Here is a 21,501-nt window from a genome sequence, read left to right as displayed (position 1 = left end):
ACTTTAGATATGAACCCCCACGCCAGAAGGGTGTGGTTTTGTTGCAGCAGAGCTCACACTCAAACCTCCAGTGAAATTTTATGCTTTGGCAATACACCTCCACCCTTCACCTGGACGTGGGCAGCACCCACACATCATCAGCAATGACCCACCATTCTGTCACCCACTGCCGGCGACAGCCCCAGTGAAAACCGGGCCGTGTTACTGGGATAGACACCAGATGATGCCCTGGACCAAGATCCTACACCGGCTCTCGCCTCAGCGGCTCGACGCGCCCTGAAGGAGCCGACGCGTGGATGGGCGGAGGGAGGGGACCGGGGGGACCGCACCCACCCACGCACCCAGCCGGCCACGGCAGCTCCGGGCTCCCATCTCCCCTCGGAGAGGCTCAGGGGCGGCACTCCTGTCCGCTGGTACTCTGAATCCTGTCGTAGGCCGTCCCATCATCATTTGTCCCGGCCCGGGTGTTCAAAAACTGCCAGAGCTCCTGAGCGCAGCGTTCAGCGACACGTCCCGAGGGGGAGGCGGGACCGTGCACAGGTGCCAGCGCGCGCCCTAGGGTCGTGTTTGCCGCGCGGCGCGGATACGACGTTCACGCGGCCCTCATCCGAGCCGAACCGCCGGCCCCCATATGACTTATCACGTCGTCAGTGGCGCATGCGCCGCGACAGGTGGAGGCAGCGGCTCCGCCCCGTCATGGCGCCGTTACCCGGCAACGGTTTCCCTGGTAACGGACAACAGGAGCCAGCCCGGCCCCGCCCGCAACCCCTCAGAGCCCGGAGCTCCGCGGAGAGGTGGGAGCCCCGTGTCCCAGTCTCCTCGGGGAGGCGGCCGATTCCCCGCGCCTGGGGTCCCGCGGCGGGAGGATGGCGACGCAGAGTGCCCAGGACGGTGCCTGTGACCCCCCGCCCCGGGCGGAGAAGCCCGTCAAATCCGCCGGGTACGTGGTTGTGACAGAGCCACTTGCAGGCAGGGAGGCTGGTTCTGTCAAGGAGATGCATCTAAAGAGGTGTTAAAAAATACCACAAACAGACTAGTTTTTGAATAGTTATTGCTCCTCAGAAGGATGTTGAGGTGCTGGAGCGTGTCCAGAGAAGGGCAGTGAAGCTGCCGAAGGGGCTGGAGCACAAGTCCTATGAGGAGCAGCTGAGGGATCTGGGGGTGTTTAGCCTGGAGAAAAGGAGGCTCAGGGCGGACTTTATCACTCTCCACAACTGCCTGAAAGGAGGATGTAGCCAGGTGGGAGTCGGCCTCTTCTCCTGAATCGTGGGTAACAAGTGACAGGATGAGAGGGCATAGGCTTAAGCTGCACCAAGGGAGGTTTAGGCTGAACATTAGGAAGAAATTTTTTGGTGATTAGACATTGGAATGGACTGCCCAGGGAGGCAATGGAGTCCCCATCCCTATAGGTGTTTAAGGAAAGACTGGACGTGGCACTTAGTGCCATGGCCTAGTTGGCATGGTGGTGTTCAGTCAGAGGTTGGACTCAATGATCTCAGAGGTCTTTTCCAACCCAGTTGATTCTGTGGTTCTGTGATCTGAGGGTTTACAGCCTGCTCCATGAGCTGATGATTCCGTTTAGTGTCTTCAGTGTCATCTTGTTCACTGATAATTTACATATAACTCTTTATGCACAGAGGAGTCTTTGTTATTTGCACTTACAACAACTTCTCGGTAATTAGCTGAAAAGTTGGCTTTTTTCATTTATTTTTCTCGGTGCCCCACTTCCATACTTTCTGTGTGTCAGGTTGACACTGTTCTTCCTCTGACATTGTTTCTTTTGCTTCTCTTTCTCACCTCTCACCTTAAAAATACAAAAAAGGCCTTTTGCCAACAGTTAAGCAAATGTGTTAGGTTTTTTTGAAGTCCCTATTAACGTAAGAGAAAACTGTTACACCATAGTAACAGAGTTATCTGTTGTGCCAGGCACCCACCCAAGCCACTCCTATCACTCCTCTCCGCAACTGGAACAGGGGAGTGAAAATATAATGAAGGGTTCATGAGTTGAGATAAGGACCAGGAGAGATCACTCAGCAAATACTGTCAAGGGCAAAACAGACACAAATTCAGCAGAGTAATTGAATTTCTTACTAACAAAATCGGAGCAGGATATTTTTCTTCTTCAATATGTTATCACAGAGGCATTACCACCATTCCTGATTAGCCTGGTCTTGGTCAGTGGTGGGTCTGTCCTGGAGCTGGCTGGCATCAGCTCTGCCAGACATGGAAGAAACTTCTAGTAGGTTCCCACAGAAGCCACCTCTGTATCCCGCCTGCTATCAAAACCTTGCCATGCAAACCCAGTACATACACCGAGCATCTTTAGTAAAAGGTTAATGTAGGTCATAACTCAACAGCTTTAAAATGAGTAGAAGTATCAGTGATACTCATTAGAACAAAGAGAGTTATCGCTTTTCAGGTAAAAGGATTTAGACTTGTGAGATTCCTAGTTCTTAATCTTCTCCGTGTAGAAATAGATTGTTTGCTTGTTTGCTTCCATTGTGAATGGACATACTTTTGGAGGTAGAAACTTTTGACAGACAGAGGAAGGTGAAAGGACAGTATGGCAAAGCATACACACTAAATCCATTCTTGTCCTAATACCATTTGGGGATTTGAATACTCTATGACCATCAGATTCAGTTTAGGCAAGGGGATCTTGGTTTGGATATAATCTGACTGAATCCCCTTCTGATCTCATTAACTTTTGTTGTCACCCCACTTCCTGCTTTGGTTTACAATGTGACAAATATCCAGCTGGTAACAACAGTGTCAAACCTTGTTAAGAGCATAATTTGACCAGTTTAAACTAATGCATACAAAATCTAGTCTTTTGTGGGTTTTGTGGGTTTTTTGTTGCTTTCTTTTCTCAAATGAAATCTTATATATTTCACTCTCAACTGATGAGTTACTGCTCGTGAAATCACAGCAAGCATTCTCATTTTCCCCAACTTTGGTGTCCCAAGGTTACACTTAAGAAAAATGTATAGACTTCTTCTGTCTTCTTATAGATGTATTGTCATTTTTCTCCTTGCCAAATGATGAAGGATTAGATTCTGAAGTCTCCCATAACCATGTTTTCTTCCCTGCAGCCCTCTCTGACCCTATGATATTGGTATGTGACATATTTAGCTACTTCCTTGGCCTGAAAGGTCACTGAAAAGAAACAACTGCCACATCACTTTGTCCAGAATAATGCCTATAGCTGTCTACAAAAGATATCCTTACCTTATGGCAGTATGTAATAAACTCAGGGTCTTCTCATTCATTTTCTCATTCCAAGTCTCTGGACCCCACTAGGTCAAACTCCTCATAAAGTCAGTGCCTTTTTCTCCTGTATGCCTACAATGCTACTCCTAGCAAATGGTGAGGAATGTAATTATTTATCAGTTTGATGAGTTTGTGCCTGTCTGTAGCTGTTACATGTGAATTTAACAGAAAAACTAAATAAAACCTCATTCCTTATTTAGAAGTATTTATGGAATTATGTGTACTCTCATGTACATAATCCTCTTTCTGATTTTGGAGACTAAATCTCCAAAACACAGAACAACTCCTCATTTTTAATCAAGTCCTCTAACATGTTCTAATGTTATGATCATAAGTACAAATACATGCATTGGGCATTCGCAGCTCATTTACAAGAGCTTTCATCAGTGTTACTATTATGACACATGTTCACTAGCCCAGCATTTCATGGTTTCTTTCTTCTTGTTTTAGTATTTCCATAAAATAGGTTGCACTATATGTAATATATAGAAATATAACTATATATATATAATATAATAATGTATCGTACAACAGTATAACATAATTATATAAAATATATACGTATTATATATGTTATATGTAAAATATACAGGGGCGGTGTTTCCTTACCTGAAAATGTGGTATAGTTTTTTTTCATAAACAAGTTTTTTTCTGTAAAAGAAGAGCAGATTTTCATCAGCTTTTGTCTACCATAAATTATTATGACATGTTTCCTAAAGATAGACTGATTTTAGAAGGTACAGTGAGGTAGCCTTCGCTTCAGGAGCAAGGAGTTCTGCTCCCTCAGGCAAACATCTGTGCTAGCTCAGTCCTTCAGATAGAGGCAAGATGTTGCTAATCAGCTAATGATCAGCATTTGGCTTCTTTTGCAGATTTTGATTAAAGCAGAAGTAGCAGTGCCATATGCACCATTAGACCAAAACAGCAGTGTGTGCATACCATGTGCATACAGCTTTTCATGTCTGATTTTCACATAAGCTGTTCCAGTGCCAAGCCCACCACTGATTACAATTGTTCAGGATAGTAGTTTGGATCTGTGCAATATAAGAAATATACAGTGTGCTGTGCTGTTTTGGAGCAGTGACCCATCTCATCTAATCTCTCATAATAGTCTGTAACAGATGGTTCAACAGGAACATTGAGACAGTGATACAGTGGACAGTAATAAGAAAAAAAATTATGATCCAAGACATTCTGTCCAATTCTTAACTGTATCTGACATCTTTTCTCAAGCATAAATCACAGGCTCATAGAATCACAGAATATGCTGAATTGGAAGGGACCCATCAGGATCATCGAGTCCAGCTCCTGGCCCTGCACAGGACACCCCAAGAATCACACCATGTGCCAGAATGAATTCATGCAACTGCTACTCAAAGCAGTTTATTTCCAAAATTTAGGTTTTGTTGAGTTTCAAAATGTCTGTGTTCAGTATTTATATTTGGGAGCCATTTCCCAAAGTGTGATAATATTGACCTTAAAGACACAAAAGCAGAAGGAAGAAGCAAGCTAACTTCAGAACCAGAAAACCCATTTGTCAGTGCAGTACTGGGTTTAGCCTTAGCATGGAGGTTTTGTGAATGATGGCCTTTATTTGGGAGAGAGTACAAAAAAAACAGCTTAGGCTTTTGCCATGAACTACAGAAAAAATGTATATTCTTTTAAGAAGTATTTTGAATACTTTTTCTGACTCTTAACTTCTTTATGGTTATTTTTTAACCTCTAAGGTTTATATCCAAATTAAGAGCATTAGTGAAACATGAAGCAGAGAAAAATAAATCTCAGTGGAAAACTATGGGCCCAGCAAAAGTTGCAGTGCCATCTCCAAATGATTTCCTGCAGAAACATTCAAAGGAACCCAAGCTAGCACCAAGTAAGTGTAGACAGGAAATGCATGCAATGAAATGTATTTTTTAAAATAGAGAGTTAAGCCTGTGTGTCCTACAGTACGAAGTTATGGCAAGCTATTGGGTTGTAAAAACAAACCTCAAGAAAGTACTGCTTCATGGGGTCAGTATCAGGAGACCAGCTGCTGTAGGAATGAGCTCTGTCACTTGTGACATTACACTTATTTTTTTGTCAAAAAAGAACATGAACTCAGACAGCTTGAATCAAATCATTATCTCTGACAATGACCATGTATTGGTGTTATGTCTAGTGGGAAATATGGTGGGAAATATTGTCTTTCATCAGGAGACTACTGAATTTCTGTTGGTGCCTTGGAGGAAGGATTACACTAAAATGGAGAAGTTTCTATATTCTCTGGAAGGTTTGTGAGACGTTGTTTACAATGGTTGGGGAGCAGCAAGAGCAGGGCTCTTCCCTAAGGAGAGATGAGCCCAACATTGAGGACAACCACAATGCAGGCTGGGCAAAGACCTCAGGAAGGGGTTGCAGTCCCACCATGCCAGAGGCAGGAAGGCAGGGCAGGGTGGTGAGGAAAGTCTGTCCTGTCAGTGGCCCTGTGACCATCAGGCAAAATAGGGTAACAGGCCAGGTCTCTCCACTGATTCCACATAATTTTCAGGACTAGGACTAGGGGCAGGCATGGCTGAGACAGTTCAGCCAGGCACTGACAGCACAAGGCCGAGCTGAAATGGGGTTCCTGAGCCCAAGGGTGTGGGGTGGCTGCCCCAGGTGAGACTGGATGGGGCTGTTATTACCTAAGGGCCCTGACAACGAGCATCTCTACTAAGAGTAGTTATAGTTACATTTGGAAAGAGTCCTGTACTGCTGCAGTTAAGAGGAAATGAGTGACATATTATAAAGAAAACCTATCTGAAACAACATAGTATTTCCTAAGTTATAAAACTTCTTTTAGGCCAAACAAGCATAGTTATTTTCATCACAGTTCATTGAGAGTCAATTCTTTCATTGTAGATACTGTTGGGTTCTACTTCTGTGTAATTCTGTACATAGTTATTTTATTTTGAAAAATGTAATAACATTAAGTTGCAAAGTTCCTCATGGTTATTGCTGAGAATGTTTACATGCTCTATTCACAGGAAAAAAAGAACAGGATGGTAAGAAATTGCCTGCACTATCAGTGCCACGGAGGACATATCGCCCAGTTATTAGGATTAAAAAGAATTTTATAAGTAGAAATGCACTTGCTGTTATCAGAGGGGTACCTAAAAAGCCTCGACATTTTTGTGTTGATTCAAGACAGGGAGATAAATATCTCCTTGAACCTTCAGGACTTGTACCAAAATACATTAAAAAAAAGGTAAGTTTTATTAAGTTATAGTGGAAATACTATTAGCAATGCATATTTTAGGTTCACTATTCCATTCTCCTGTGAAATGTTTATGGTTCTTTTCGAGATGTTTAAATCCACTGCTGTTTGTGGTGGACCTTTTAAATTCATCAAGAACAAGTCACTGACACTAGAATTGTGCCTTGCCTTTGCTCTGCATTCATTTGCTTGTGGTGTCAGCCAAAAAAATTGGCAGAATGATCGTGCTAAAGCAATAGCATATGTGTTGTATTGGGAATCTGGGGAGGATCTAATGGGGAAACAAGTGGAATTCTGTGATGAATGACTGTTGGCTCTTTAGGAAAGACAGGCAGGGAAGAAAAGGGGAAGGTTGCCCTTTGACTGAAGAAGCTGTTCAAATATATGGAGCTCTTCTATGGAATTGTCAATAGGTTGGTTGAGCTCATGGGTCAGGATCAGAGGAAAGGCCAGCGAGTGTTAAAAGCGTATCTGTTATGGAACACCTAATAAGGTGAGGAACTCGATGAAATTCCTTTAAGCAACCTGAGGAAATCTTCAGATCACAGTGCAGCTTATGGAAGACTTTATGTTCCTTGATACCTGCTGAAAGGACAACACAGTGGGATGAAAGAAATCCAGAAAGGTTCCTGTAGCATGTCAGCAACAGCTTTCTAACACAAATGGTGGATGAGCCAACCAGTGATTATGCTCTTCTGGTTCTGCCACTTACAAATGAGAAAAATTGGTCAGGGGTATGATAATCACTTATAGTCTGGGTTGCACAGGCCATGCAGTAGTTCAAGGCCCCTTCCTCCTCAGGGAGGTGGTAGTGTACAGACCCGGTACTTCAGGAGAGCAAACAGCAGCCTATTCAAGGGACTGGTAAGTTGGACCCCATGTGAGACAGCTCTGGAAAGCAAAGCAGCTTGAAGAGAACTGACATGCCTTTAAGGACAACCTCCTCCAAGCACAGGAACAGTCCATTCTGCTACTCAGAAAACAAGATATATCAAGAGTCTGGCTTATCTAAACAGGTAACTCATGACAGAGAATTATGCAAAAAGAGATAACATATGACACAGCTCCTGACATAAAAGATGCAAAAAAGGACCTGAAGTCCTTGCAGTACCTTTGCATGGCTAAATATATATATAAACAATGCTAATTGTGGTGCTACCCAGTACTAAAAGATTTGTGAATCACTTAGCATTTAGTTGTAGTTTCATTTTACAAAAGTTAAGGCAAAATAGATGTGTTTCCCCAGGACCATCTGGGATATTCAGAAGGTATTTTTTCTCACAGAAACAATTCTGTCAAAACCAGTATGGGATAGTTTATCCTTCTTAACTAGTCAAATTTTTGTGTATGTGTGAACACTATTCACTCTCTTCTGTGGCATGCAACATTCAACAAAAATTAGGATACAGGAAAAACTTTTCAAAGAAAGTCTCTTAAGGAATGTGTTTCCAATCGTGGAATCTGACACCATGTAAAAATGTCAAATAGCTCACTGTCATTAACAGATTTCAAAATCCTCACTCAACCATCAGTTCTTATGAATAGACGTTTTAGCTTCTGTTTTCTGTTGTCTGCCAAGGTTGTAAAAAGAAATTGAAGGGAATTGTTTATACATTTTACTCAGGCTACGAAGACAGTCATGTTTGATACTTTTAAGAACACAGTGATTTAAGATTTTAGTGCTCAGCAGCACAAATTGTCATTTCAAGCTATTTTTGCAAATGTAATATACAATGTATGACAGGTATCTCTTTGTTTCCTTCTTAAAAGCACATATAAGGAACATCTTCCTTACCCTTATAGGATTATGGTGTTACACCAAAATATGTAACACAGAGAAATGAAGAAATTAAGAGAGAGGAGGAAGAATATGAGGCCAGTGTTGTGGAGCAGCTCAAGAAGAGAGCCTTGAAACAGCTATCTGATGAAGAAAAGACAAGTCTTCTGCAGGTGCATATTTTGATTTAGTGTAATTAGTAATATGTACAAAAGATTAAATAAGGTAGTGTAAGTCCATAAAAATAATAAAAGTATACTGGAATTTTTTTAAGTGAGACAGATGAATTAGCTACTTTTTCACTAGATGGAGCTGTAGAACAGTTGTAAAAAACTGAAAGGAGCTGATCTAGCTGCAGTTTTAATCCAGTTTTCAATTCTGTTTGATTCCTATCCCCCTTAATTACTTGGAATTTCAGTGAAACTTCAAAGTGCAGAAAATAACCTATATGGATTTACTGAGAGTTAATCATGGAAAAACACATTTCTTTTCCCAGCACAGAATATTGCCCCTTTTATTGGCAGTTTCTATCTTGACATTGTGACCTTACTGACTAAAACATAACGTCATGCTTTAAAATGTGGCAAAAAAAAAAAAAAAGAAAACAGAATTAAATTGCAATATAGTCGTAGAACAATGATAGAAAAATCTGTATTTTGTCAAGCTGTTTTAGATACTGTCTTTCATACAGTTTTGATTGAACAAGATTTTCTAAAGAGAAAGAATACCATGAAAGAAATAGAGTGTAAAAGAGACATTTTAAAAGTATATCCCACCCTTGAACTGGAATTTTTGCTGACCACTTTTTAGCCAAATTTCCTATGAAAACGAAGCCTACATTACTGTGATATCTGTTTATCAGTCTGTCCCTTAATAACTTGCTCTTAGCATCCACCTGAAACAAATTAGTAGATGGATGGACAGCTTCAAGATGCTGAATTCCCACAAGAAAAAAAATCCAGCAGAATATCTAAAGAGAAAACAGTGTCTAACTCCCTCACAAAGATGAACCAGTTAATTGGCAAGGTCTGAATTGCCCAGCACAACGGTGTCTCTTGCTTGTACAGCAAGCAGTAGAAGCTGGGAAGGAGTATGGAAGAGAGGTGAGGGTATTGCACTGAGAGCAATAAAGAACAGAACAGCAAGGGTGAAGATTAAGATATTTTTGTGTTGGGAAAGGCATGGGATAAGCTCATAGTCCGACAAGTTAACTATGCAACAAAAATATGTGCAAAAAAGCATGTGAGTTCAGCTGCTCACAGTTCTGCATTTAGTTTGATTAAAATTATGCTCTATATTTTTAAAACACAGTAATGCACTAAAATATTTTTTAATTTAAAAGTTTTTAGACTGCTTTTATTAACTCAGTATTTTGTACTTTTTTTGTTTTTCCAAAACATTTGCTCTTTCATGGGCTTCCTTATACTGTTATATTGTCAGGAGGAATTAGTATCCCCAGGGTATGTGGCTTCTACCCAGTGCTCAGCTGTAGACATATGGGAATTCCTGTCTTTTAAAATAATTGACATTGCTAGTGAACACATGTGCACTATCTGATTTGAAAGAATACGTGGCAATAGATGCCTGAGACCACAGTCAAGCCTCATGACCTTAAAATAACAAAGGGAAATAATTTGTGCCAACATTTTTTGAACTCTCCATTATGCTTACTTTGGTTGGGATTTTATGAGAATAAAAGAGAATATTGATAAATGCAGTACATATTTCTCACTGATCCAGCATGTATTAGAATTTTATATAGAGAGAGCTGGATATTCAGTTTGTGATCTAGCCCATAGCAATAGTGGTCAGCATATTACATTGCTGTTGGAGTTGCTGTGAAGGAGATTTTTATGGAGAGAGTCTTGATCTGCTTTTGATCTCTCCACTTTGTAGGGATAGAGCAAATTGTGATGAGTGCATGCTCTAATATTTTAAAATTCACTGATTTTTTCAGTGATTTCCAAACTAGTTTTTACTAATGTACACAAAGAAGAATTATTTAAAAGAAGCCACGAATCACTCTTCTATGAAAGTTTTTTGTAAAGATGATACTCATGATAATATATTTGTAAACTGTACCTGATGCCTGGTAGTTTACAAGCTTTATTAAAGTACTTTACAGCCTTGGATTGCAAAGACAAGTATCATTACAAGACAGTAAATAAATATCCTTGTTGCTCTATGTTTCCCATGTCGAGGTAGGGTTTTTAAATTTATGTAGATATTTTTATATGAAGATTGTTGGAATAACTTTTATGAACACTTAGATGCTTAATATGAATATGCAAAAAGCAGGAATTGCCATGCAATAAATACACTGGTTTGAATCCGTAAACTATTTGTTCATATTAAGAATTATGTTTTTCCTGGTGTTGGCAGAGAGAGTTCATTTTTTTTCTGTTAAATCAATTCCTACAGTTGACAAAATCAGACAAGCCTTTAAGCACAAGAGCCCTCGAGTTCTGAAATAGAAACAACAATCTTCAAAACTAAATCTATACTAAGAATAAACTCTCTAAATTTAACTTCAGTATCTTCATCAATTAGCCAGTCAGTGAGAAAAAACTGCTTAATAATAATAGAAGACATGAGGTTGGAAATCATAATGTGCCATACAATAAGTGTGCTGGCTGAATCCAGTTTTACTTATGGAAGAGAGCTGAAAACTTTAGTTCCCAAGAGAGTAACTTCACTTCTTTATTTTTGAAGATACTTTGTGATATCCTTTAAGGTGACAGAACTGAGAACCAAATACATTTTGAAGTGTTTTCTCATTGACAGCTATATTGTGTTATTTACTGATTGCTGTCTCAGTTGCTTGTTAGGTGTGATTATTAAGTTCACCCATATAGTTTTCCTAAGGACATTTGATGTACTGAATAAACTCTACTAAATCCTCATGTATGCGTGGATGGGATGTGCAGATTTTGATTATACTTTTGAGGAGAGAAAGTAAGAGCATTTGTTGCAGTAATTGTGAGGATGTAAAGACAAGATTTAAATTTTATTTTTCTACCACAGTTTGGTTCCATTCAGCGTATATTGCTGGATAAAAGTTTGTCTCTGGTGTTGAATTACCAAGTTTATGAGTAAATTTTGGATTATAGCATTTTAATTTATTTTTAGGCAGGGTTTTAGTCTCAGAGTTTTATATATGGAGGATGCAGTTTGCTTTATCTAGTAAGGTAATTCTTGGCACAGCAGCATTCAAAAAAGGTAGCATTGAGTACTTACTGAAATTACTGTTGATAGAGTCAGTGACAGCTGGGGGTTTTAGTCCAAATGATAAATAAATTGCCTATAGGTGTTATTGTAAATGTAGATTAGAAACGGAATGCAATTCTTTAGAATTTTTTCAGAGTAGTTTACAGAAGCTAAAATATTGTGGGACTATTTTGGTGTCCATGGTCTGAGAAAAGTCTCAGTTACAGAAAATCAAGCTGGGGGTGAGATGACCTGAAACTGCTGCTGAATTTTGGCTGAAGTTCCAAGTATTGAACTTTTAAGGATTTAATTAATTTTGTCCAATTACGATGATGACACATTATTCATATACTTATCTGTTATTTTTACATTGTAGTGACACCAAATGCAATATTAATAAAAAGGTCAAGTCATTTATGTATATATTGTTCTTACTTTAAGTTTTTCTCATATATTTCCTTTCCGTGTAATGGCATTAGGGGCTGAAAAAGAACTGGGAGGAAACAAATCGTGAATTTCAGTGTCTTCCAGTACTAACAGACACCAGGTACAAGAAGATGCATAAAGCAAAGGTGGAAATGAAGTTGAAACAACTGGAGCATGACATAGAAGCACTCGAGAAGCACAAATGGGTCTACATTGCAAATGAGTAAGGACTGTTGTTCAGATATTGCCTCTTTCCTCCTTGTTTTCTATCCCTACACCTCCAAGAAGCGCCTCCCTAAATTCTCAGAGGAAACTGTTACCATCAACTATTCAGAAGCTAATATTCAACTAATACAAGTATGTAGCTTCTTCAAAAAGTTGTTACATATAGCTGCCATCTGTACAATTCACAAAATGTTTGGAAATAAAATTCTTAACTAAACTTTGAGTGTAAGTCGTGAATTTGTTATTCTTTGTAATTTTTACTAGCTGCTAAGATTTCTATAAACATAATACAAAAAAAAATATAAAACCCTGTTTCATATGTTTGGAGCACATCTTTCCTTGCATAGCCAAAACAAAGGGAAATAATTGGCTGCTGAAGACAGCTTGGTAAATATAACTTCAGGATGGGATTGCTTCTGGACTACATATTAAAGAGCTGTTGTGCTTTATTTAAAAGCTTGAGTGATTGTATTTCTAAGCAGCTTGGCTTCTGTAAAATATCTTGTGTACTCATTTTTTGTTACCAAAACCAATTCTTAATGTGGAAGCCTATAATAACATAGACTTCACACAATACAGATACCACATGTAGCTTGCTGTGTGTTTTTACGAGTAAAGAATTCTGTAATACTGTAGTAAATCTAAAACTAAATTAGAAAAATGTGTTTCGATTGAAATTATATGTGTGCTGTTAGAAGGAAAGCAATATACTAGCATTGGAGTCAAGACTTAGGCAGAAATTATATCAGCACACTATTGCAGTTGTTTGCAGAGAAGGAAAAAATGTTTTTCTTTCCTACTGCTTAACCTTTTCTTCATAGAATTGTAGGTATTGTTTGGGTTAGAAAAGACCTTTTTCAGCCTTTCAGCCTTTTCTGTATAGTATCAATCACTACACCAGCAGCTGTTGTGACATCATAGTATCTGAGATCAGCAGAGGATGAAGTAAAAAATCTGAAATTAACTATGAAAAGCCAGATTTTCACATACATTAAATTTCTTTCCTAAATTTGTGAGGGAATGGCTTGGAAGACTTCACAGTGATTCCAGGCTCTATTTCTTGTGCATTTTATACCTGTCTATGACGTGAACTAGGAATGTGTGGGTGAGTAGGAATATGTATTTTGTTCTCTGTAACTTATTGTTAAGAAATCGTTCATTTTCAAAGGATATAAGCTGGAAGAAAGCTGCAGATTTGCAAAATATGAATTTAATTTACTTTTTACTCAAAAGAATTACTTGCACTGTATATTTTAACAAAACCACACCAATTATTAGCACTTAATAACATGTCACATTATGTCCTAGTGAAGATGCTGTTCTTAAGAAATGCAATACAATCAAACAAGGCTGTTTCTTCTGGCTTAAATTATAAAACAGGATTTGACTCCAAAACAGCAGGCATTCCCATTGCCTCCTTCTCAGCTTTTAGTCACTCATAGACTATTTGCCTGAATTAGGTTAGGATGTGGATTTGGTTCTTCCATTTATTACCAGTGCTAACTTTATGGAAATGCAAAGTAGGTGGTGTCCTATCCTGAAATTTGGGACAAGCAGCTAGGCCACACTTGGAAACATGCATCATTCACCAGTAATAATGACTTCTTTTTGAAATTGTCAGAAGAATATTAATATATTATTGGGAAGTTAGGAAGTGAGTGGGCAGAGATGCAAAAAGTGTTCCTGCTTAACAGGAGAGGGAGAGACTAAAGCCAGTGTCCTTCTGTAGCTGAGTGGGCTGTTACCAGTGTCTTTCAACAGTACTGTGGGGTTTTTTTTCATAAGCCTCATATAGTTCTTTGCAGGTAACTCTGCTGCACATGAGATGTTCCCCTCTTGAGACATGTGAATAGCTTCTGTCACCCTATGGATAGGCTATAACTCCTTTTGATGTGTATTCCATATGACCTTCCAACACTTCTGATTATGGACAAAAGTATATTATAATGAAAACCATTGAAAATACACACAGAAGGACAACATCCTTACCCTCTGGCTCCCTCTGGGAAGTTTGATAAAATAAATTCACAGAATCCAAATAATGTAACTCTGTATTTATATGTTAAGGAAATGCCAATAATTGAAAGTGTAATGTTCATGAATCAACTAGTATGTACCATTGGTATAACAAAACGAAGAAGGTGAATAAACTCAGTTGTTCTGATAGAATTGTTCCTTCCTAAAAGCTATTAAATATTAACCGAAACAAGTCTGTCCACAGGCTAAGTAGCATTACCAGTTGGAACATTCTCTAAATTCAATAGTTAATTACTGATAATCAGTGAAGTAATTAGAAGAAATGCTTCTAGTCCTTCATAATTATCAAATTGGTAATTTTAAATTGTCTGTCTTATATTGGATAATCATCAAAAAACATACAAAACAGGCCATGAATGCTCTATTGGTCAGTAAGAGTTACGTTGCCACAAGCTGAAAATATTTCCTGTTGGAAGTCGTGCATGACAAAACTGTGTATCTAATTTCTAAAAATAAAAACATGAAATTATGATAAATATCTCACTGGCTGTTCTCGAGAATGAAACTATTTATATTCAGGAAGGAAGGGATCAGATATGGCATCATCACAAACAGAGGGAGTTCCTGATTGTATGGCTTCGATAGAGCGGCCTCAAGCAAGCATCAGGTCTGGCAGGAGCATATGGGCTCCATGTGGCTGGTCTCAAGGCATGGTGGCTTCTTGGGCTCTGCATGCATTCCTGGGGACTAAGTCTGGGACAGTTCCTCAGAATCTTCCTTTCAGAGGGATAACCTCATTCCCCTCGTAAAACAGAAAGGACAAAATTCTGGGGGAAAAAAATAATATGGGAGAAATGCCTCACTGAATTCATTTTCCTTGGTCTCTGTAGGTGGGTTTTATTGTAGGAGGGCACGTTCTGGCCCTTTGTACACTTTGTGGAAAACTGGTACCACAAACTCCTGCTGTGATTTCTCTGCCATAAAGCTAAAAATCTAGGCCTTTCACTGGTGTACACTTTAGGGAAAATGTCATATCTAACAATTTCAGCCCTAATGAAGGTAGGCATCTTTTGGATAAGAAAATTTCACATATATGCAGATTATTGATAGTCCTAGATAAATGCTAGCCCTAGTAAATACTTTCATCCTCGGCTTTAGGATGCTTATAATATTAATAATATAATTACAGGAGATACAGGTGGCAAACCCTGTTATTAAGGTTGTCTGACACTTCCTATAGTTGAGGAAGGCAGCTGCTGAGCCCTGCAGCTGATTGGCATTGTCCACCCCAGTAACTAGAGGTGTATTGAGCCTGACCAAGGAGGAGCAGCCATTTCTGCCATGAAGGACATCTGACGTGGTGATGAATACTTGACCACTGAATGCCTAAATTGTATTTTTTTTCATTCTGTGTCAATCTTCCTCCAGCTCCTTTTTGTCATGCAAAGTTATGTAAATAAAATGTGAGTAAATTCAGGGGTTTTACCCTCCAGGCTAAGCGGTGGCATTATGGTATAAATGCAAGGTGAGTTGTTTCTTGTTTGTGTTTTCTTATTTACTGTTTAAAGGGTGGTGATGTACATGTGACTGGCATTTCACTAAGTTATGGAAACCAATTTTTTTCTAGACTGTACCTCCAACAAATGACTGTAGACAAGCAGACATAGCCAAATAGCAGGCTATGTGCATGTCAGCTGGACTTGTTGATGCTGCTACGAGAATGAACTTCTGTTCAGTCACAGTACTGGCCTGTGGTGTTAATTCATTATTCCACGCCTGCCTCCACATTGACTCCACAGCATGGAGAAATTCACACAAGCATGCACACACTGGAATAATTTTGTCTTCAAATCTTTCCTCAAATGTCCTTTGCAATATTTCCCACCAGAATTTAACAACAGCTAAACTGCTGGTGAGCTGAGATTAGGGTTTATCTCACTGACCTGTGCAGTTTCCTTGAACTCCCCTGGCACTGTAGCCCTTTCTTTCTTGTCTTAGGCTTAGATTGTAAGTTATCTGTCATGTGGATCATCTCTTTCTCTCTTTGCTTAGTGTCTGACACAATAATATTTTTGTCTGTAAGTAGAGCTCCTGTGTGCTTATAATAATAGTAATAATAAATATGATCATCTGGGGATGAATTAAGACCATGAAACAAAGGGAACAGATTCAAGTTGTTTACTAAAAGGATCTGTTTTCCAAGAACCCTCATCTCATTTGTTTCAGCAACTGGAAAGTAGGAGCTGAAGGAAGATTTAAAGCACTTAACTTATTCCCTGGAGCAATATGATTTATTCATGCCTTTGTCATAGAATGTTTTTGAAATGCAATGGTAAATGACATACCTGGCTTTTTCACTGGTAACCATTAATACTGCATTTCTCATTTTTGGGGTTCCTGACTTCTGCAATTTGAGCCCATCTGTTTTAAATACAGGATATATGTGACTAAAATTAGAAGTATGCTTTAAGCTAAGACAGCACTATGTAGGAGTTTGAATGCTGTTGGTTACTGAGAATTATTGAAATTGATGTTTAATTTACTCTTGCTAGGTGAAAGCCCCCATATGGAAAATTCAGGTGACTCAATCCTCTAATTTCCAGAGCTGCTGTAAAGATGGACAAGTACTTCTAGAACTGTTTCCATATTGCTTTGAGGTCCATATTAAAGCTGAGGAGGCAATGTAGTAATTCTCTCTTTGAAGGAAGAAATTCCAGTAGTGTTCAACATGTGGCCCCAAGCACTGCACAAGGGAGAAACAACCACATTTGCTGTTTGCTCAGGAGGAATGATTTTTTACACAAACAATAAAATTAGCAAATGCTCTAAATCCAGCATTCCAGCACCCTCAGGGAGCAGGCCATTCTGTGCAGCAAGAGAACTGTTGCCTGGCCAGCCATGAACATTCACTGCCCTACACCACAGGAGAACTTGCAGGACCAGACTGTTTTTGTGACTGCACTGTTTACTCTAGGCAAGCTGTGAAGGATACAAAATTACATCAAAGATGACTGAGCTATTCTGGGAAAAAAGCCCTTAAACTGCTACTTGTTTAGTTGCTTAAGACACACAGAATTCTTTTGTTTGGCAGACTTTCCCAAATTTGTTTTAATTAATAAAAACAGAAAAAGGAGAGATGAAGCCAAGTGAACAACCTCCTTTAAAAAGAAAACAATCGCTAACAGTTAAATTCATTACACTGGGTGTGACTCTCTATATAGTTAAAATTCCCTGACTAGCTTTCATGATCATGCATGATGAATTTGTCATAGGATATGACGTGAGCAGCATTCCTTGAAAATAATGCTTTATCATTCAAATGTCAATATCTGTAAATAGCTAGCTAGGGGAGATACTTCCATAATATTATGAGGAATATAAAGTTTATTCTAGTATTAAAGGACAGGAGGAAATTTCTGTTTGCATTTCTTTCAGCTATAAAGAACTCTATATTAATAATATGAACCTGAAAAGCAGGAAGAGTATCTTCAGGAGACAGGAAATTGCAAAGTGGAGGTCTCGCTGCTCTAGTTTGGCACAGTGAGATTAATAACAAACAAAAATGTAGTTTTGTATTAAAGATGTTTATCATAGACTAAATCAGTCAGAGCTCAGAGTTCTGTCAAGCAGTGCCTAACAGTGATTTAAAGAGTATAAAAATTTAAAAAACAGACTAACATCTTGAATGGCAGTTTTTAGCCATTTTCTTGGTATTGAAGCTACCGTAGTTTATTCTCAAAGCCTAAGTCAGTCTCAGACTCAGTGCAGGTTAACTCTGACAGCTAAATGATCCAAGCTTCCCTTGTGGATCTTAGATGCTGCAACTGTTTCAAAGCTGAACTTTCCAGTTCCCCTGAAATGGAGGCAATTCTGTTGACATTGAAGGCGGACAGGAGCCAGATTCCAGCTCGCAGTGCCACTCTGTCACCTGCTGTAGTACAGTAGTCGCACAGAGCAAGTATAGCATCCATACTGCTGCACATCATAGGATGCTACCTAGCCCTGCTAATGGGACAGCTTTTCCTACAGCCTCCCTATGTTTCTGAATGTAGGAAAATGTTTTGAAATAGTGCTTCATGTTCTCCCAGATGTCCGTAACGCTGTCTATCAAATATGTTCTGCTGACTTCAGGGCCTCCAGCAGCCACTCTATGGACTGGGTAACCACCTCAGGTAATCCATAAGAACTTAGAATTCTGGAATATATTAAAAATGGATGTGAAAACAATTCAGAATTGCTTTCAACATGCCTTAAAAGTACTGTATATGCTAGACTTTTGTTTTTTATAATCTCTTCAGTGACGATTTTATCAAAAAATGTCTTTCTCTGCCACAACTGAGGGGAGGGGTTGTTGTCACTTAACTTGTAACCACCAAGAAATGCAGGTTTATGCTTGATAAGATTGTTTACAGTTCTGCTGTTCACATAACAGCTGCAGCAACAGGCAGAACCAGAATCAGAGCTCTTCCTTCATCCCCTAATTGGCAAGCTTCTACCTCTTGAAGCCAATTGGTAAGCCATACTTCTTGAAATATTCTGGATTTTCATGCCTTTCTTGTCTAGTTTTGGTGTTTACATATTAAACCGAGTTGTCAAATGTTTGTTATAGCTCTTTGTGAGGAGAATACATAATGAAGTTGCAAAGGTTGCTTACAGGTAACTCCATGATAATTTTTTTCTTGATATTCCTTTCTTGATATATTCCTGCCCCTGACCTTCTATTTTTAGTATTTCTTTACATTAGAGTTGTGAAAGGGTGGAAATGTCCTAATTTTATCAGTAACAAGCTAAGAGAGGAACAGATGTGTAATTGAAATTATAAAGTTTTTTCTGTAAAAGCCTAAGATATAAATACATTCACAAGGGATTTGCATATAAGGCTTAAATCTGCTCTGCTTCTCTGTGTGCGCTTCTTCCATGTGTCCAGACCTACCCAGACCTACTTGTTAGTACCATCTACCCTTATTTTCTTTGTTCTTTTACCCTTTGATCATTTCCCATGGTTGCATGTCTAGAAATGTTTATTCTTTTCCTCCTATTTTAGTTTATAAACAAATAGCTAAACAAAGATAATAAGAACATTCTTCAGAATGTTTACAGGCTTTTTCACACTTAAGGCCCTAATAACATGTTTTCAATAATCATATTTTGGCCATAATTAAAAAAAGTTTTGAAAATTTACTGTAAATTCATTCATTCTACAACAGTTCATACTGTAAAAAACCCAATGTAAACATTCAGTAAGTACACATAACTCCATAGCAAAATCCTTAGCAGCCTCATTTCTGTCACGCACAAAGAAACTCATTAATTCTAGTTCCTATTAATTCTGTGAGTTCACAGATCCATGAATTTGTCTCATTTGCAGAAAAGATAAAAAAATTATTACATTTTATGCCAATGAAAAAATGTTACATGGCGAAGAGTAGCTTTGTGGATTGGGCGGGTGGCTGCTGATAGCAGCACCACCCTTCAGACGGTACTCCAGCTAAATTTATCTATTTACTTACTATTATTTACAACACTTCATTACACTTCTTAAGCAAGCCCTGTAGAATTGCTGGAAGAGAAGAATACCAAAATGAAGACTTGACAAAATGCAGTCATTCAACCTTGATGGGAAGAACAAACATTTCCTGCTTAAGTTTTTCAGCACAATGCCAGAGGAATTTTTTTTTACTGTCTTGTTCATGTCGACGTTTTTCAAAGCATTTAGCTTCTGTCTGTAGTGTAGTTAGAACAATCTCTTGTATTGCAGTGATCTGATAAAGAATATTTTAAAAATACAGAAAACTCTGTAATAGTAACCCAAATAGTCCAAAAGTAGGAGAAACCAGTACTCAAACAGCAGTGGCAGAATTGATCTGTGTTTCTAGCTGTAATCCAAATAGCTTCAGATCTACAGAGCCCAGCTCTGTGTTGTTAATGCAAGAGTTTTTTCAGTAATATGGTGGTAAGTGAATCAGACTGCATTACCTTTGAGCAAATGCAGGCTTCAGGAGGGGTTCTTGCCCACCTCCAAGGAAGAGGAATCTTCAAATATTGAAAAGTGATTGTGGGTACAAATCAGGAGCATCTAATTCCAAAGTTCAGATGAAACATTGAACTTTCTCAATAATTGTATGAAATGTTGATGTGTAACTGAAAAGCAAATCTATTTAGGGATTTTGTCCATTATGAAAATTTCCTATGTATTTTACAAACATATTTTTATTTACTTTATGTAAATTTATACAAGTCTCTATATGCTGTTCAAATTCACTGCTTTTTATTAAGTTTACTTCAAAGCACTGTGAACAAGAACTATTTTTTTCCAGCACACCTCAATCTTCATACACAGGTATCACTCCTGAGGCTGGTGTATTCTGGAGGGGGTCCCTGTCACTTTGCAAAACCTGGTCTTCTGTTCTTTCAGGCGTGTTGTCTACTGTAGCAATAGTTCTTCCAAGAATAGTTCCTTAATTCATCAAAAAGCAAACAGACTTGGCTTCATATAAGAAAGGACTGATCACAAGATAACCTTCAATTGCTTTAGTACTTAGCCAGATATTAATCAGTGATTAATTTAAAGAAGACTTCTTAACACCAGATTCCTAAGTTATTAATTGCCCTATCAGTTCTAATGCAAGTGCTCTGAAAGGATTCACTTTAAAACCAGTCCATCTCGGACACCAAACTCCGAGGGTAGATGTGCCCATAGTGTTCCTTGGATTCATCTGAGACCTACAAGTGCCAATGATCACAGTGTAGAACAGTAATGTACCAAATGGAAATGTCTTCCTACTTGGTTGGTAAGAGTCCCTCAGATACCCCTAGGCATGTTTAATTATGCCCAAGTCTCCCCTAAAAGCAACTTTTACTTCCTTTAATAATTTCTAGTATAGGAATGGCAGAATTCTTGCTGTATATTTGACAGAAGAAGAAGAAGAAAGAAGCGAGAAGAAAGAGACAGGCTCCTTCTCATCTGTGAGGCTGTGAAAGCAAAATATTAATAATAACTGTAGCAGCATTGGAAGGGGGGTGGCAGAAAGCTGTGTTGTTCCTAGTTCCTGCTGTGTTTTCCTCCCACTCCACAGACAGCACAGGCACCGCGGGGGTGGGCTGGAGGCACCGGGAAGACACAGCCTGCTCCGGCACGCACAGAGCGGCGGGGAAGGAGCAGCATCTCAGCACACAGCGAGGATGGAAAGCGTGATTATCGAACTGCCGGAAATTTGCTTTCCGGCATCCCATTTTCCCTCCCCTAGAGTATAATCAAAATCCTGTTAAAACGGCCGTTTAAACCACACCAGCTTAATCTCGCCCACTTATCCAGCCCAGGCCTCTTATGCAGCCCTGCCCAAGCCGCTCCACTTCACTCCCCGCTCCTACACCTGTACCTGCT

General features: G+C 39.0%; 1 protein-coding gene across 1 annotated transcript; it reads left to right on the top strand.

Moving 5' to 3' along the window:
* Window positions 1-823: 823 nt before the first annotated feature.
* ENKUR (enkurin, TRPC channel interacting protein) lies at window positions 824-12,353 on the top strand. Its single transcript, XM_008930087.4, has 5 exons — window positions 824-940; window positions 4,998-5,143; window positions 6,276-6,496; window positions 8,309-8,455; window positions 11,969-12,353. The coding sequence occupies exons 1-5, from the start codon at window positions 867-869 to the stop codon at window positions 12,140-12,142; spliced, it is 762 nt and encodes a 253-aa protein (XP_008928335.1). The 5' UTR covers window positions 824-866; the 3' UTR covers window positions 12,143-12,353.
* The last annotated feature ends 9,148 nt before the right edge of the window (window positions 12,354-21,501 follow it).

Source organism: Manacus vitellinus, unplaced genomic scaffold, assembly GCF_001715985.3.
Source record: "Manacus vitellinus isolate BGI_N305 unplaced genomic scaffold, ASM171598v3 scaffold_3_pilon, whole genome shotgun sequence".
Taxonomy (NCBI): domain Eukaryota; kingdom Metazoa; phylum Chordata; class Aves; order Passeriformes; family Pipridae; genus Manacus; species Manacus vitellinus.
This window is presented reverse-complemented; position numbering and strand designations above follow the sequence as displayed.

What these genes read in the sequence shown, in the direction of transcription:
- ENKUR (XM_008930087.4), top strand. Translation starts at nt 867, where the DNA reads ATGGCGACGCAGAGTGCCCAGGACGGTGCCTGTGACCCCCCGCCCCGG. An exon ending in GGAACCCAAGCTAGCACCAA is followed by an intron (nt 5,144 to 6,275) that starts GTAAGTGTAGAC and finishes CTCTATTCACAG; the next exon opens with GAAAAAAAGAACAGGATGGT. An exon ending in CAAAATACATTAAAAAAAAG is followed by an intron (nt 6,497 to 8,308) that starts GTAAGTTTTATT and finishes TTACCCTTATAG; the next exon opens with GATTATGGTGTTACACCAAA.